Below are 15,279 nucleotides of genomic sequence, written 5' to 3'. Positions count from 1 at the left end.
TCGTTTGATTTTCTTCACCTGTCCCTCGTTTAGTTGATTATATTTAAACCCTGCCTTGTTCCGTTAGTTTTGAACGTGTTTATGTGGCTGTGCTTGTTTCTTGACTCCGTGTGTTCTCCTAGCCTTAGCCCCGAGTTTTCGCTAGTCTTTTGTTATAGCCTGATTCCCCTGTTTGCTTTCGTGTACTTTTTTTGTTGTTGTTTTTCTGTGTGTGTTTGTTTAGTCATGTATCCCCGTACTCTCCGTGTCGGCTCTATGACCCTGAACCGTTATAGTGACTCTGATTTCGGATTTGCCCATAAATCTCGCTCTTCTCCGCACGTGCGTCCGCCTCCTTACCGCTCAACGTTACATGCGCACACAATGTTTACTTGTCAGTGCTTGGATTATCCTTCTTACCTTATCACATGTGAAGGGACAGCCATCTTTTGTGTGTGTGTGTGTGTGTGTGGGTAACAAAGCAAATGAATCCATTTTGACAGCCTCTGCATTCTCATACCATCACCTAAAGGTCCACTGCGCTTCTTTATACACACGTACACCCACCCACATTTGCACACAGACGCGCACGCATGCATGTATGTGCGGGCATGCACACGCCCTCGCCCGACACTTGACTTTGTTAAATCGCGATCCACTGGCCAATGATAATTACACACCAAAGACCTGCATTATTTATGCCAGCTTTTAAAATTCATTAAAAGTCACTTGGCCCCATCTGAAACCTGCCATTATCGATTGACTTTGCCATAATTGCTGCTTCAAGCCCAGAAAGATTTTCTGCCGCGTGATTACAAATGTAGCCGCCGCCGCCGGCAGCTGTGCAGAGCGGCCCACGCATGGGTGATCCCTCTGCCAGACCGCTGCCCCTTTCCCTAAGACGCTGGTGCCTCCCAACATCGCTACACAAACTCCTCAGACAGTGGTCTGAGGAGAAGGCAGCAAAATTGCCTTTTTAATGTGTCTTCATTTGGATTTGATGTAGCTCGCTGGAGAGAGACAGAAAGTGTGAAATTACGGTCGTTTAATTCCTGCATTTCCCCCTCCTTTATCGGAATGTGCAGTGGTTTTGCGGGCACCGGAACCATTTGAGTTGCAGCCAGAAATAAGAACATAAAGGACAATAGCAACAAGGAGAGGGGAAGCCTCCTAGCAGGCAGTGGGAATGAGCCCCTCCTAGCACCCCCTAACAGGCAGTGGGAATGAGCCCCTCCTAGCACCCCCTAACAGGCAGTGGGAATGAGCCCCCTAACAGGCAGTGGGAATGAGCCCCTCCTAGCACCCCCTAACAGGCAGTGGGAATGAGCCCTTCCTAGCTTCCCCTAGCAGGCAGTGGGAATGAGCCCCTCCTAGTTTCCCCTAGCAGGCAGTGGGAATGAGCCCCTCCTAGTTTCCCCTAGCAGGCAGTGGGAATGCGTCACGCCTTGCCTGTCACTGTACGTGTCATGTGCAGCTGCAGCTCGCCACCGCGCATTTCCATCCAGTCGATAAGCCGCGACCATTCTCCCGGACGTGGCCGTCCCTGTTTAAACCATCAGTCCCTTTGACGTCTCAATCCATTAAGTGGTCATCTCTCGATCGGACACCCTCCCTCCCTCCCGTGCATTTCGATGTAAGCCCCTTCCCGTCCACAATCGGCCAGTGTATTTAGAAGCAGCCCGCGCTACGCGCCATCATTAATCACAGCTTCTGCCTGCGGCGGCCGGCGATCGAGAGATCGATGCGGCACTCGGCGGGTGGGCTTCGGCGGGCAGCCCCAAGCGTCCGGCAGGTGCGTCCGGCAGGTGTGTCAAATGACAGCGGCAGCAGTGGCCGAAGTAAATCTCTGTCCTGTACAGAGCCTCGTTCTCGTGTGAGAACTGTGTTCCAGCTTCTCTCTTATGCCTTGGGGTTCAGAGGTTATTTGTTGCTGTTATTATGACAGTTATCTGTGCGTGGTGTGAGTCACTGTTTTAATCACTATGGTATTACACATTCACGTATTCACGTGGCCAGCAGCATGTTAAACCTTAACGGGTTAAAGCAGACTGCTGCTGTAAGCAAATCAAATGCAAATGCTTCAGACAAAAAAAAAACAAAAAGCAAAAATAGAAAGTCAACAATAAATACATGAGGGTATCGGAGTACATACTGATTAATGAAGTGAAGGATTTGCTGTGGTATCCAGCCATGGTATATTTTGATAACCGAATGAAAAAAGACGACTTAATTCTAATGAGTAAACAAGTAATTACACTGTCATTAAACACAAATCGGTAGGTCACGCCTGATGATTTAAGAGTAAACGGTAAACACCGACTTCAGTGAACATCGGCTGCCTCGCTGCAGACGCCCTGACGCGCTGTTTGCCGCCAACCAGTGAGGATAAAATAAGAGTCTCTGCCAATCTAAAAACTGCTTGTGGGCGAGGAGTGGCAGGATGTGCCGACACTTCAGCTAGTCCGCTGGGGTCCTTGGTTTTACGTGGCTTCTGCTGAAGGCGCAGCGCGGAAAAGGGGACATTTGCACAGATCGGTCACTGCGAGGCTGGGAAAGCGGGACTCGGAGCGGGCTCGCTTCTCTGGCGAAATCATTCCGATGCTCTTTAAATAATGTCGAAGCGCTCTTGAGGGAAAGATTAACACGGGTCTGACTGATGGGGTCTTCGGAGCATCAGTGAGGGGTCGGGTGGAGGAAGTGCAGTTAAGCGACTGCTACTGGTGCTGCTCCTTATGAAGGAGGTGAATGCTGGATCAGCATTTCTTGTATGTTAGGAACCTTACAAATTAATAGCAAGATACCTTACTACTGTGTCATATTACAGGTGATTAGGCCTTGTCTAAGCTCCATACAATGTGGGTAAACATAGTCTACCTTACGCCTCATTTCATTACAAAACAGTGGCTAGTCAGTACAAGGCGTCCTCTGAGGAGCCACATTGGTTGGTCGCCACGTCTGAAACCTGGCCAATAGGATGACAGTGGGACACCCAACCGAGAACCAGGACGCAGCACAGTCACGGTACAGCACCAGATGGCAGGTACTGGCCAATCGGAGCCAAGCAATCTGTGGCCGCTACCACGGGTGCGCCAGCATCCCATTCAAGAGCAGTTTGTAGTAATCAGAGGGCCATAAGTACAGAGAGAGGGAGTCAATTAACAGTGTGCTATGGGGCTGCGAGTGAATGTCAACAAAAGCTAGTAGGGCGCCCAGGGCTCAGGAAGACACGGGTAATATTTGGACAGGGCGCTCTCTCTCACACGCCCACTGGGAACGAAGCCACGTGTGGGTTTTAATGGCAGAGAGACAATGGCCAGAGGCAGCAACGCTAGCTGCCAGTGCAGGGGACGCCCAGAGAGGACGTATCGCATTCCAGGGGGGAGGGGGCGGATTGGGCGCGCGTCCGTCGCATGCGCACACGAGCTCGAATGAGTGACCGGTGCGCGGAGCGAAGCACGGAGACGGGTCGTCGGAGTGGGCAGATTAAAATCGATAGCACAGAAAGCGGGTAAAGACTAACGGAGCCACACTCCAAAACAGGGGGCGCACAGGTTAACCGTGACGCTCCACCGTCCAAAAGGCGACTCGATCGGTGGTAATTGAATCAGGCCGGAGGTCGGACGCTGGCGTGGTAGGGACGGTGAGCATACGGCAGGCCTGTCAGTCACTGGGAGGTGGGCCGGCCCCGCGCTACCGCTAATCCTCCGTGCCGCTTTTCATACGCCATTCCGGCCAAGTGACGGCAGGGGACGAGCGGCAGGTGGTTCCACATTTCTCCGGCCCATTGAGCTCTGTCCCCCTCGTCCGCCAGCCCTTCTCTTCCCCGCTTCATTTTCCATCCCTCGCTTCTCACGTGTTGGCTGTAATTTTGGGCCATGTCAGATGTCGTCAGTCATGTGTGCTGAAGGTCAGTTACATTAAAGATTGCTTAAATCTATTATGGACAAAGACACATGCGTATATATATACACACACACACACACACACACACAAACACACACATACACAATATCATCCCTAATCACTATAATCTAGATGGGCTGATCAGACCTACCAATGATCTGATCAGACCTCTCTCTCTCTCTCTCGCTCTTTCTTTCTTTCTTTCTTTCTTTCTCTCTCTCTCTCTCTCTCTCTCTCTCTCTCTCTCTCTCTCTCTCTCTCACCTGCACTCCTGCTCTTTGCGTTTCTGGGCCAGGTACTTCTTCTTCAAGTCCTGCATCTCCTGGGTGAGATACTCAATCTCACACTTGTACTGCATTGTTTTGGCCTGGAATGCACTGGCTTCAGCCGTTATCGCCTGCGAACCACAGACAAGACGGCGATTACGTGGCGAGAACGAGAACACACTCACCTTCCCCTTCGTCCTCCCATCCCGAGATGGCAACAAACACTACCATGCAATGTGCCGTCACCAGAAGCAGCACCGATTATTTGCACGCAACAATTAAAACGAGCTCATGGCTTCTTGGGTCCTCGATCTGTGGGAGAACCGCTGGGAGGCGGTGCCTAAAATAGCGCCTGATCTGGTGTGTGGGGTGCAGCCATCGTCATGGCGTCATCTCCTTTCCTGTAGCAGGCTCTGGGCGGGCTTTAACTGCCAATCATCTGGATGCTCTGCCTCCGTAGGCCCTCCCATGCGGCCGTGGTGGCAAGTTCGAGGAACCCACCACTAAAGAATGAAGCCTGAAGATGTAGACTGGAAATGGGGGTGAAAGGGGTAAACAAATGGAGATAAAGGAGGTGGAGAGGGAGTGTGCGCGTGCGTTCGAAAGGGATATTCTGCGTGTCTATATGTGAAATAAAGGTGAGAGATAGAGGGACGCAGAGAAAGTACGAGAATTATTAAAGATGGGGGGGGGGCTGCTATCTAGCTGAGGGGACCTGTCAGGCATCTACAGAACTTACAATGTATGTTTCTGGGAAGCTGAGTGTCTCTTCTGTCGAATACAGGGGACGAGAAAGACAAAATTAGCTCCCTATTTAAGAACCTCGACATTCTTCAGTTAATAAATAGCTCAAGCCTGCGGGCCGCACACATGCACACCCCCAGAGTGTGAATCTCAAGGCAGGACTGCTGATCTGATGTCGACGCAGCCATTAAAACCTCACTCCTGCAGGCAAAACTGTCCTTGCAACGGCGCTTCCACCAAATATGATCGCCGATTCCTTATTCTTGGAGCAAATTTGCCATATACTCCCATATGCGACAACTGCATGCGATATCCATTACCCAGAAGGAAAGCTAATCCAACATCAGCATTCAGAGTGAGGCGGAGTCTACTGTGAACTAACAAAGACAAATACACTTTTTAATCTCTCACTGGAACCCAATGAGGTCAACTGCACAAATCGAACTACGCTCTTACAAAGAGCATTTCGTATAACATTATTAAGTATTAAATTGCTAGTGCAGCTGGAGAAGGGCAAATCCTGAGAACTCTTTTACTCCCATTTCTACCAACAAGCGGAAACAACTTCCAAACAGCAATGAGCACAATTAAACATTCATCACTCAAGCACTCAAAGGTAATGTTAATTAATGATAATTTCCAAATGTGCGAGGGAAAAGAAATGATGCTTCAGTCAAATGATACTTCAATCAAAACAAAGAGAAAGAGGCAATTTTTCACTTTAGCTTTTAAATGGGATCCCCCACCCCCACCTCCAAGGTTAGCGTGAGCCCTGATTCCCGAGAGAACGTGGTTTATTTAAAGGTTTGTCAGTTAATGCCGCTGGTGTGCGCAAGCCGTTGCGCTCGCAAATGAAATATCAATAAATTAAAGTAGGAACGGCTTGGCCTCAGGGACATCGGCAGTCTCAGCGCGGGGCGCTTGGAGAATCCTGGAAAGTTTGACGCCATAAGCGGCGGATATGAAAAAAGGATCCCATCTGATCCTGCCAAGATAAAGGGCTTTCCATCTCCAAGATTTGTCAGAAATATGCAATATGAAAAGGGGACCTCTAGCGAATCACACTTGAGTTTACTGTGTGTTACTCGAGTGTGTCGGATGTTCCACATGTGCACTCGGCAAGCGAGTCGACTGAATAAACGCGCAGTCACGTTAATAACTTTGGACAAACCAGTGCAAGTCCAGAAGTGTCGCAACGATGGATTGGAGCCAACGCTATCCCGTGATAAGATCGGCATGGGCATGGGAATGCCGGGGTGTCCTGCCGCTCTCCCGCACTGTCTCCAGCTGAAATGTGTCCTCTCCTTGACCGTGAGAGGAATCAGGACACCTGAACCATCACAGGCGAGAGGACGATCAAAGACGTAAAACTCCTCCGAGGCTGCTGGACTGAGCCACCTCAAAGGCAAGCCTGAGAGCTCTTAATTAGGCAGAGGGGGTAACTGTTTATTCAATGGCATGCTGGGGGGGGGGGGAGCCAGGGAAAGCAGAAGTGGGGGTGGAACAGAGAAGAGTAAGTGCAAAAAAGATTTATGGTCTGATTAGTCCTTTGTGTGGGCTGGACATTTGGGTTGGGGGGGTGCGCGGCTGTCCTTTTTGGTAGTTTGAGGATGTGAAAGAGTAAACAGAGAGAGAGAGAGAGAGAGAGAGAGAGAGAGAAAGAGAGAGACCATACAGTTACAAACATTAGTGGACCTGGAGCTCTTTGGTCTTCTTCTTCAGTGTGTGCTGAAGGATGTTAATCTGTTTGGCTGCCTCTGGCCCAGGTTGACGAGCCAGCACGTGCTTTAGCTCCACATACAGCTTCTCCTTCTCCTACAAGCACACACACACACACACACACACACACACACACACACACACAAAGCAAAGCAAATAAACGTATCAGCAAATAAATCTGTTGTTTATTCTGGCCTATTTGTCTCTTTCATGCTTAAACTGCTGCTGAATGGTAAGATTCTTTCCTCTGCTCCTACTCCCCATTCTCAACAGGAGGAGCATCACACCCCAGTGTAATGAATAAATGTTCTCCCACAACCTGCAGCGTATCAGTTATTTCATACTTTGCAATGGGAGCGCTCGAGCCGGCCGACGGGCACGGTCAGCAAGCGTGCACGCAAGCCAGGCACGGTCCGTAACCCCGGGTATCCCAGCGACTGAGAGTATGACGCCTTGCATATCAAGCACATTTGAAGGTTTTGACGTACGTGCGCTACTGGGGCCACTGCTAATGGGAGCAGAGGTATTGACCGGCGTATTCTCATCAAGGTGTAATGGATGCAGGGTGCCAGTCTTTCCTGACCGGAGCACAGGGATGTAAGTAACGACATCAGAGAGAAGTGGATTACAAGGAGACGGTTCAGATCCACGTTGTCATTAGAGGTGGAGTGGATGTGCATGCGTTTTCTGTCTCTGCATATACACACACACACACACACACACACACCCACAGCCTTCGACATTGCAGTGCAGGAACCGTAATGCAATGCAGTGTAAGTTTCTAAGTACCCACATCTGTATCTCTCTCCATCATACTCTCAAACCTCCAAGGCAACTTTATTTTAATCAAGCAGTTAATCACATTTACTTTTCTAAATAGATTTTATTACCCTGTATGAGCTGTCACGGTTAGACATGCTAATTTCATTTCATTTGGGCAGCTCACCTCATCAGATAATTTTAAAAAAAATTACAGGCTCCTCTGAATGGGTTCTTCTCTGAGTTTTCGCAATTTGGTAGGTATGAGCTGCTCTTCCTCTTCACGTCATTGTGCCAGTAATGCATGGTAGTAATGGGGGTGAGCTCGCTCAGGGGTACATGCCGAGCCCGTCTACCCTGCGGGCCGGAACAGGGTGCTTACTGAGAAACACTGTCCCATTCACACCAAGTTTGTGAACCTTCGGACGAAGCCTCCAGCTTTTTTCTCCCCGCTGGTGATTAAATACGTGCGCTCCAGCGTGGTGACCGTTTCTGGGGAGCAGGCCTGCACTCTGCATCACTCATTCGTCGTTATCGCAATACTGGCCTTTGCAACACGGATATCACAAAAGGCTACAACATGCAAATGAGCTCTTTACCAAAATTACAAATGTTTTTTTTATTCCGCATAATGAGCGCGCAGAACAATGACCGACATTTACAGCATCGCTGCATTCGCGTCATCCAACAGCCGTAAATAATTATTACCCAAACGATGAAACGTTATTCCGTGCCACGTCGAGGGCTGATTGGTGTGTTTTTAACGTACTGCGAGGCACATTGCCATCAACATATGGAGCAGTTTCATTGTAATATAGCTTTTTTTAAAACCTTATCGTGCAACCCTGTTGGACACAGAAGTGCAACCCAGCCAGGACTGGAAAAATGGCCACGCCCCCAGGAACCCAGCGGCAACGGCACTACCCTCTCAACGCTAAAACCACACCCATGCATCTGCCAAGCGCGCTGCAGAAAAACGGCTCTGCTGGGCTATTGCAACTTCCTGGAGGTCCCAGACAGGAAGAACTGCTCATTCGTATGGGTAACATCACTTAAAATAATTCCGGAGGGCCAGAGGATTGCTTGCCTGAATAGAGACTGACACCCTCCCCAAACCTACTGATGTCGTGATTCGTGGAATGAAAGAAGAATGCAGAGAACATAGTTCTCATGGAGGAACGGTCCAAAACTGCAGTCCGGGAGAAAAAAGGAATGGCTAAAGTGCATATTTACAAAACTGACGCATTGCCACGGTGACGTGTGGACAAAGCGCCCAGCCATTCTGTCTGCATTCGTCAATTAAATAAATTACTACGCCTTTTATTGCACTGAAACTATCATCCTTGTCACGAAATAATGACTATTCTTTAGACACATAATTTCACCATCGTAAATAGCCTAGCTAATGCACGACCTTCAATTATAGGCTATGATCGTGCAGTAATGCCATTATCCTAAGTGGGTGCTTATCTTTTGCCAGAGATTCTCTCACTGTGTGTTTCCCCAGCATGTCCATATTGCATGCACGGAGTCTTGCTTGATCAGACAGATCTTTGGCTTGGATCTCAGTCAATGATGGATTTTTATTTTCGTTTCGATGTGCCAACGATGTGTCAACATCTATACAAAATACCCTTAATCTGCCTTAGACGGAATACCGTTAACCTTTTGAAATATCAGAAGCAATGTCTAATATCAAATGTCTAAATTCAGAAGCTGTTGGATGACTGCTTGACTAGTTATTCTGACAGCCATCCCTGGAGAGAACGCATCCAGCATTGCGGAGGGGGCGGGGGGGGGGGTCAAGATGCTAAGAGGTGAGTTGGAACCGCGGTGCTCGGAGCAATGATGCTCTCTGCAGATGCTCTCCCCAGAGAAGGAGCTACTCCGGGCACTGTTATAAAACCCAACATGTTGCCAGCACCCACCCCGCCTCCTAATGGCAGCTTAAAGTAACTGCAGTTCGCCACACTCAGTCCCACGTGGTGCCGCTGCCCTTAGGATTTTGGCTAATTCTGCAGATTAGCCAAGACACAGCAGCAAAAAAAAAAAACAGAAGTTCATGAACCCTATTGGGAATTGTAAATTTCCCTTTTTGGAAATCGATCTAGCACGTATCTCAGTGCTTAGATGTTTGATAACAGAAACTGTAAGCAGCAGACCACTTAGGAGAACATTCAGTAGTGAGAGCGCAGCCACATGAAAATGTCAATATCAGGAGAAACATCAAATGCCTGCATGGACATTTTAGCGCTAACCAGTATCTTAGCATTGGAAACAAGCTAAAATTAGCCCATCAATAAAATGACAAATTCGCTTTGGAGCATTACTGTGACCATTAAATTACCCGCTTTGTGGTTCATTTTCTTTGAAAATCAAAAAAGGAAACCGAGCAAGGCTAATTAGCTACACGTGAAAGAGAAATGTACCTAACTCGGCACTGGTTTTGAATCCTTTCAGGTCTCCTAGCTACCTAACCTAGCTTAGCTAGCTCTTTCCACCAGTGAAAAGCCGCACGGATGTTTAGCCTTGTTTTTGTCATGGGCGTGGTCTCATTTTTTTTTTTTTTTTTTTTGCTGTTGCTAAAAGACACTCCGATCGACACTCTGTCAGACACTCCTCTCGGATGTGTCCATTTTTGGCTGGGGTGCGGGGGATTCATGTAAACAACTTTAGGCGGACTAGGAGAAGCCATCGGAGACTGCTTTTCTTTTCAGATGATCTGTTTCAGGTACTATTGTCAGGACACTGTGACGGACGAGGGTTAAGCAGGATGCGGGGACGAGGCACGTCGAACGTAAACACACGTTTTATTCATACATTAAACATACACGTATTAACACTACTTGGTTCAAACACCAACAACTGACGATACGAAACGAGACTTATATACACTCATGACAATTACACACAACAAGGATCAGGTGCACAACACAAGAGGGCGTGGCAATAGGAGCACACAGACACGCACACACAGGCAGACTTGAGGGGGCAGGGGCCGTACTGTGACAGAGCCCCCCCCTCAGGGCGCGACTCCAGGCGCGCCAGCCTGCCTGGTACTGGGTGGGCGCCGGCCACTGGCGTGCTGTGTGTTGCGTGTTTACGTGTACACGGTGGCCGGAGGCTCGCGTTCATTGGACGGACGCGTCGGGAGCCACGCCCCTTGGGAGGGGGTTCTGTCACGGAACGCTCGCCTCCCGCGAGTCACGTGGTTCGGTCAGCCAAGTACAGTAGGAGGACTTTCGTTTGTAATCACGCCTGCACGCACCTGCACCTCGTTTTGTCTGTGTGTATTTAAACTCACGTCAGGGTGTGCAGCGTGGTTGGTCATTGTGGGTGTAATGTCTGAATTTAGCGTGTTTACGTTAGATGTATCCTTGTGTATCGTGTTTGTTTAACGTCAATCGATTCTTGTTCATGTTTATCGTTTGTAATACGTGAGTGCCGCTGTCGTTTATGTTATTAAATGTTCGTCCCTGTCGAGGAAGTCTGTGTGTCCTGCTTCGCGCCCTGCGGCACTCGGGCCGACACGCATTACCGACACGGTAGCAGCTTGACCAAATATGACAAATGTTATTTTTATACAAGTTATCTACTGCTGATTTCTGGCCTGGCCAGGCTTAGACTATTGTAGAGAACTCAACTATTAACAGAAACCGACGTACCATTCACTCATCCAAACGCACACAAACACACACATACGTGTTCTTGCCAGCCACTTCTTAACGACATTCTGCCTCGATGCGAATGTTTCGATTAGTACTTGCATCTATGAGCCAGTCTTTTGTCTCATACACACGAGCAGCACTTCATGGATTACGCACCTCATTCTGGTTTGTCTTTGCTAAGAATCCTGGCAGTGCTCAGTTACGTTTGAAGCTATCTCCTGCGGAGAAGATGCGAGAGTCAGTCTCTTAACCTTGAGTGTTCCAGACTACATGGAACACTGAACTCTTCTCCCAGCAATGAAGTGAGCCTGCTGAGGACAGCAAAGTCCTTCAGCATTGTCATGCGCTGTGGTGGTCCCCATCAGCACCTTGCCCCTTCCTAACAGCAAGGGGAAATGAGGTGGCAAAAATGTCCGAAACGCCTCTCTATTAAAACTTTTGTGCCATGGCTCTGAAATGAAACCGCACGGGAATAAAATTGAGTTCTGTTGGTATTCTTCCTTTCTCTCTTCTATTATCTTTTATATTCTCTTCCGCTGAACATAGCTGCTGGAGATCAGGCCTTGACAACCCTTGCTATTCGCCTCGCCAAAAAAGAAGCCCATGCCATAAATTCAGCTCCCACTCGACACGACTCTGTTCCACAGATACCGGTGTCAACACCTATAGCTCGGATATATGGCTTGGCTGCGTTGTGAGCTTCCCTTTTGAACTATGTTGTGAACTTAATCCACGTGGCCAGAGTGTACCACCCGGGGAGCCGTGCGCATTTTCAAACTGCAGAATGCCACACATCTGGCTAGCAAATACGATTTGCTCTTATGATGTACAGAACAGATGTATATGAAGCATGCCAAATGAAAGGTGATGTTTATACACTCTTTGTGTGTGTAAAAATGATCAGTGCAAGAGGAAACGTAACCATATGAGATGTGAATTGCATTTAGCGCAAACTATGTCTCTGTCTTCCTTTCTCATTCTATTTTTGAAACACACATACACTGATGACATTTGCAGAACAGACCCAAAACACACCATACCTTAAAGGACATCAGAGGCCAAGTACAGAAGAGTACATTAAATAAAGCTGTATTGGTCTTCCTCTGAAAACCATGAGAGAGAGAATCACTTCTCAAATCCTTTGCAATCAATCACCCCGCTGACCTGACCCCACTGATGCTTTATGAGCCATCACCAGGGACAACAAGGCCCCTAGAGACCAATAGGACGTGACAGATTGGTCGAAGCAGCGAATGAGATGAGAGTGTTTACCTGGAGCAAGTGATCTTTCTGCACCACCTCCTCAGTTTTTTTTAGCAGGAGCCGCTGAAGAGTTTGAGTCTTCTGGAGCAGCTCGAAGGTGCTGGGGTCACTCGCCTGCAGGAAAACCATTTAGAGCGAGACAGACAGAGCGAGAGAGAGAGAGAGAGAGAGAGAGAGAGAGAGAGAGAGAGAGAGAGAGAGAGAGAAAAAAAAAGAAAGAGAAAGAGAATTATAGAGCAAGATTGAGGAAAAGGGGATAAGAGGAATGAAAGAGAATAAAAGAGTGATATTGACTGAAACTCAACAACTAAACTAAACTCCAGGACCATTTCTCATAACCTCAGTTAACTTCTTAGATAACTGTGGGACAAAGGCCTGATGTCTTTAACTATCAAGAGAGGACAGAGAACATGTACATAGAGGACCGGGCCACGCATGTCCACCCACCACAATTCTCTCACACAAGCACGCCCGTGCACACACCTCGAGTCTTCTCCAGGGATGAACATTCATGGGCTTCCTGTGCAGTTCCTCCAGGGCTTGGCATCTTGTTTGCTCTTTAAGAAGCTCCTTCTGCATGCGGTTAACCTCTCGCCTGCAGCCCAAACACAACAGCATGCTAAAGCCACGTGGCCGTGGGACGCGTCCGACTCCACGATCTCGATCATGACGCAGTGTGCAGCCGTGGTTGTACAGCCTGTCTGGTGTTTAGTTAATTAGGTCACAGCAGTCCCAGAATGACCTAGTGCCTCGGGAGCTTCTCCTCGCCAAACGTATTTGCATGAGGCGATGAAAGTAGAGAGTGGGGCAGACAGAGAGAGAGGGAGGGAGACAGATAACATCTGCATGAACCTGAGAGCAGTTCACGCCTCAGTAGCATCCAGGCTAATGTCTCTCTCTCTCTGCAGCTCTCTCTCTCAAACACACACACACACACACACACACACACACACACACACACACACACACACACACACACACTTTTGCCAGTTAATGCAAATGCAGTGGGAGTTAGTGCACGCCTTTGACCCGCTACAGTGGTAATTCACTCTGGAAATAAACAACTTGAAAGCTCCATCTGCCAACTTATTAGCAGTGGGGGCTTGGCAATAGCTGCAAAAGCATAAAAACAGCTTTTCAACATCAGGAAGATGCCTCTCAAAAAACACGAAAGCAGAAATAAACCTAGCATACAGTCGGGGTCAGGGGGTGGGGTCTTCAGTTTAAGGAGAGACATGAGCATGTGGAGCGGCAGCTCGACAGAGGGCTAGAAAACGTGCCGCACTGGCGAGGATGGAGAGGGATACAAAGAGAGAGGAATCTGGTTTCTGCTGCCAGACCGAAAGAAAAAAAAAAGGCAGGCACTTTAGGTCCTAACTCTCGTATCGCTTTGTCGCGCCATCCATTTAGCATCCTCAACAGCAATAATGGATCACGGTCCGAGGCCTCGGGACTAAGTGATCATACTGATTCCATCCCTCGTCTCCCTCCCGACGTTAGCCGAGCATGTAAAGGCCGCAGGTCTACCTCCACAAGACATATAGATGGTGCCAGGAGCCATATGCTAGCCAATTGAGTGGCAAAGTGTAAACGTATTATCCCTCATTTAAATGGCATGCACCAGGAGTTTCTGCCGCAACTCAAGGAGAGATAGATGATGATAATGCATAGCTCATTACTCGACTGCAGCTCGGGCTGAATTTATGGGGGAGTTTTCGGTTAGCGTGCTAAATCGATCAGAAGAGTCTTTTCCAATAGAAGAACAAAAATGTTATTAACAGAGGGTTTAAACTGGTGTCATCGGTCTAAAAATGTAAGTATAACCACGGCAAGGGTTTCCTGCAAGCACATTTTAAAGGAACAGTTCAACCAAAAATCCAAACCATGCAAATAAAATCCAGCTGTTGCTAATTAGTTTTATGCTAATGACATGTCAATAGAGGGATGCTAGCAATTGGTCATATCTAGCTGAATTTTGAATTTTGTCTATTCTAATTCTTCAGGGTCATTTATAAGGTATGTTAGATATAAAACAAGGATTAGGTTTAGCAAGTAACAGATATTCCTTGGTTTGTAAATTTGCAACATCCATAGCTCAATGATGTCAGGCATATCACAGTACAGTAGAATTAAGGAGGTGTCCTCTAGTGCAGCTGATGTGACAGTCACACCTACCCACCCATGCACAAGCACAGACACCACTACACACTATCCACAGGATTTCCTCAGTGAAATTTCTACCATTGTCCACTGGAAACTCCTTTAACCTTAATCTTTTGTGGGAAGGCCAGGGCAGTGCTGTGCTAACACAATCCACTCTAATCCAGTCACACTGCAAGAGCAATGATACCATAGCTGACATATCTTGAACATAGACAGTAAATTGGGTAGGTTATAAAATGGTTGAATTAGGATAAAAATAAAAATATATATTTTTAAAAAAGTATTAAGTTACCCAAAACCACAGATCAGAAAAGGTAAGAATGCAATTTTTTTAAAAGAAAGAAAGCAGTGATTTCTAAATGTACTTTGACTTTTATTTCATTGCAGACTTGCATTTCGTTACAGAATGACTGCAAGATATTTCATGTTTTGCTTTATTCCCTTCCTGTCATTCAGGCCTGCAACACCCAAAGTTGGGGAGGGGGCAATTTAGGGCCAGTAATGAGGTCAAATAATTCAATGATTTGAAACTGGTGATGTCAACACGTGACTGTTATCATGACTTGGTAAAGAACTCAAGAAAGGCCCAGTCCTTTTGCAACAAAAATGGAAAATCACTGAAATGTTTACAAATCATACTGCTCAAAGAAAGATAGGAAAGTGTTTGGATATTTGTAACATAATTAGGGGGGCCAAGGAATCTGGGGGAATTTCACTGTGTAAAGGGCAAGGATGCAAGCCTAAGCTGAATAACCATGCTCTGTGATCCCTCAGATGGCACGGCGTCAAGAATTGTCATTCATCAACCTTTGTCA

The 15,279-nt window shown here is 47.6% G+C and overlaps 1 protein-coding gene across 3 annotated transcripts in view; it reads right to left on the bottom strand.

Annotated features, from left to right (window-relative positions):
* cfap58 (cilia and flagella associated protein 58) overlaps positions 1-15,279 on the bottom strand; it is an 86,042-nt gene that overhangs the window by 22,720 nt on the left and 48,043 nt on the right. For all 3 annotated transcript variants that reach the window (XM_027010172.3, XM_081701596.1, XM_081701595.1), the window contains exons 14-17: positions 12,785-12,896; positions 12,311-12,415; positions 6,588-6,707; positions 4,146-4,279 (exon numbers count right to left, since the gene is read on the bottom strand). In XM_027010172.3, the coding sequence (XP_026865973.2) occupies positions 4,146-4,279; positions 6,588-6,707; positions 12,311-12,415; positions 12,785-12,896 (471 nt within the window). The remainder of the gene's footprint in view (positions 1-4,145; positions 4,280-6,587; positions 6,708-12,310; positions 12,416-12,784; positions 12,897-15,279) is intronic.

The sequence above is a fragment of the Electrophorus electricus genome, chromosome 18, assembly GCF_041902795.1.
Source record: "Electrophorus electricus isolate QZ-2024a chromosome 18, ASM4190279v1, whole genome shotgun sequence".
NCBI classification, from domain to species: domain Eukaryota; kingdom Metazoa; phylum Chordata; class Actinopteri; order Gymnotiformes; family Gymnotidae; genus Electrophorus; species Electrophorus electricus.
The sequence above is the reverse complement of the archived record's forward strand: the minus strand, read 5'-3'. Positions and strand labels throughout refer to the sequence as shown.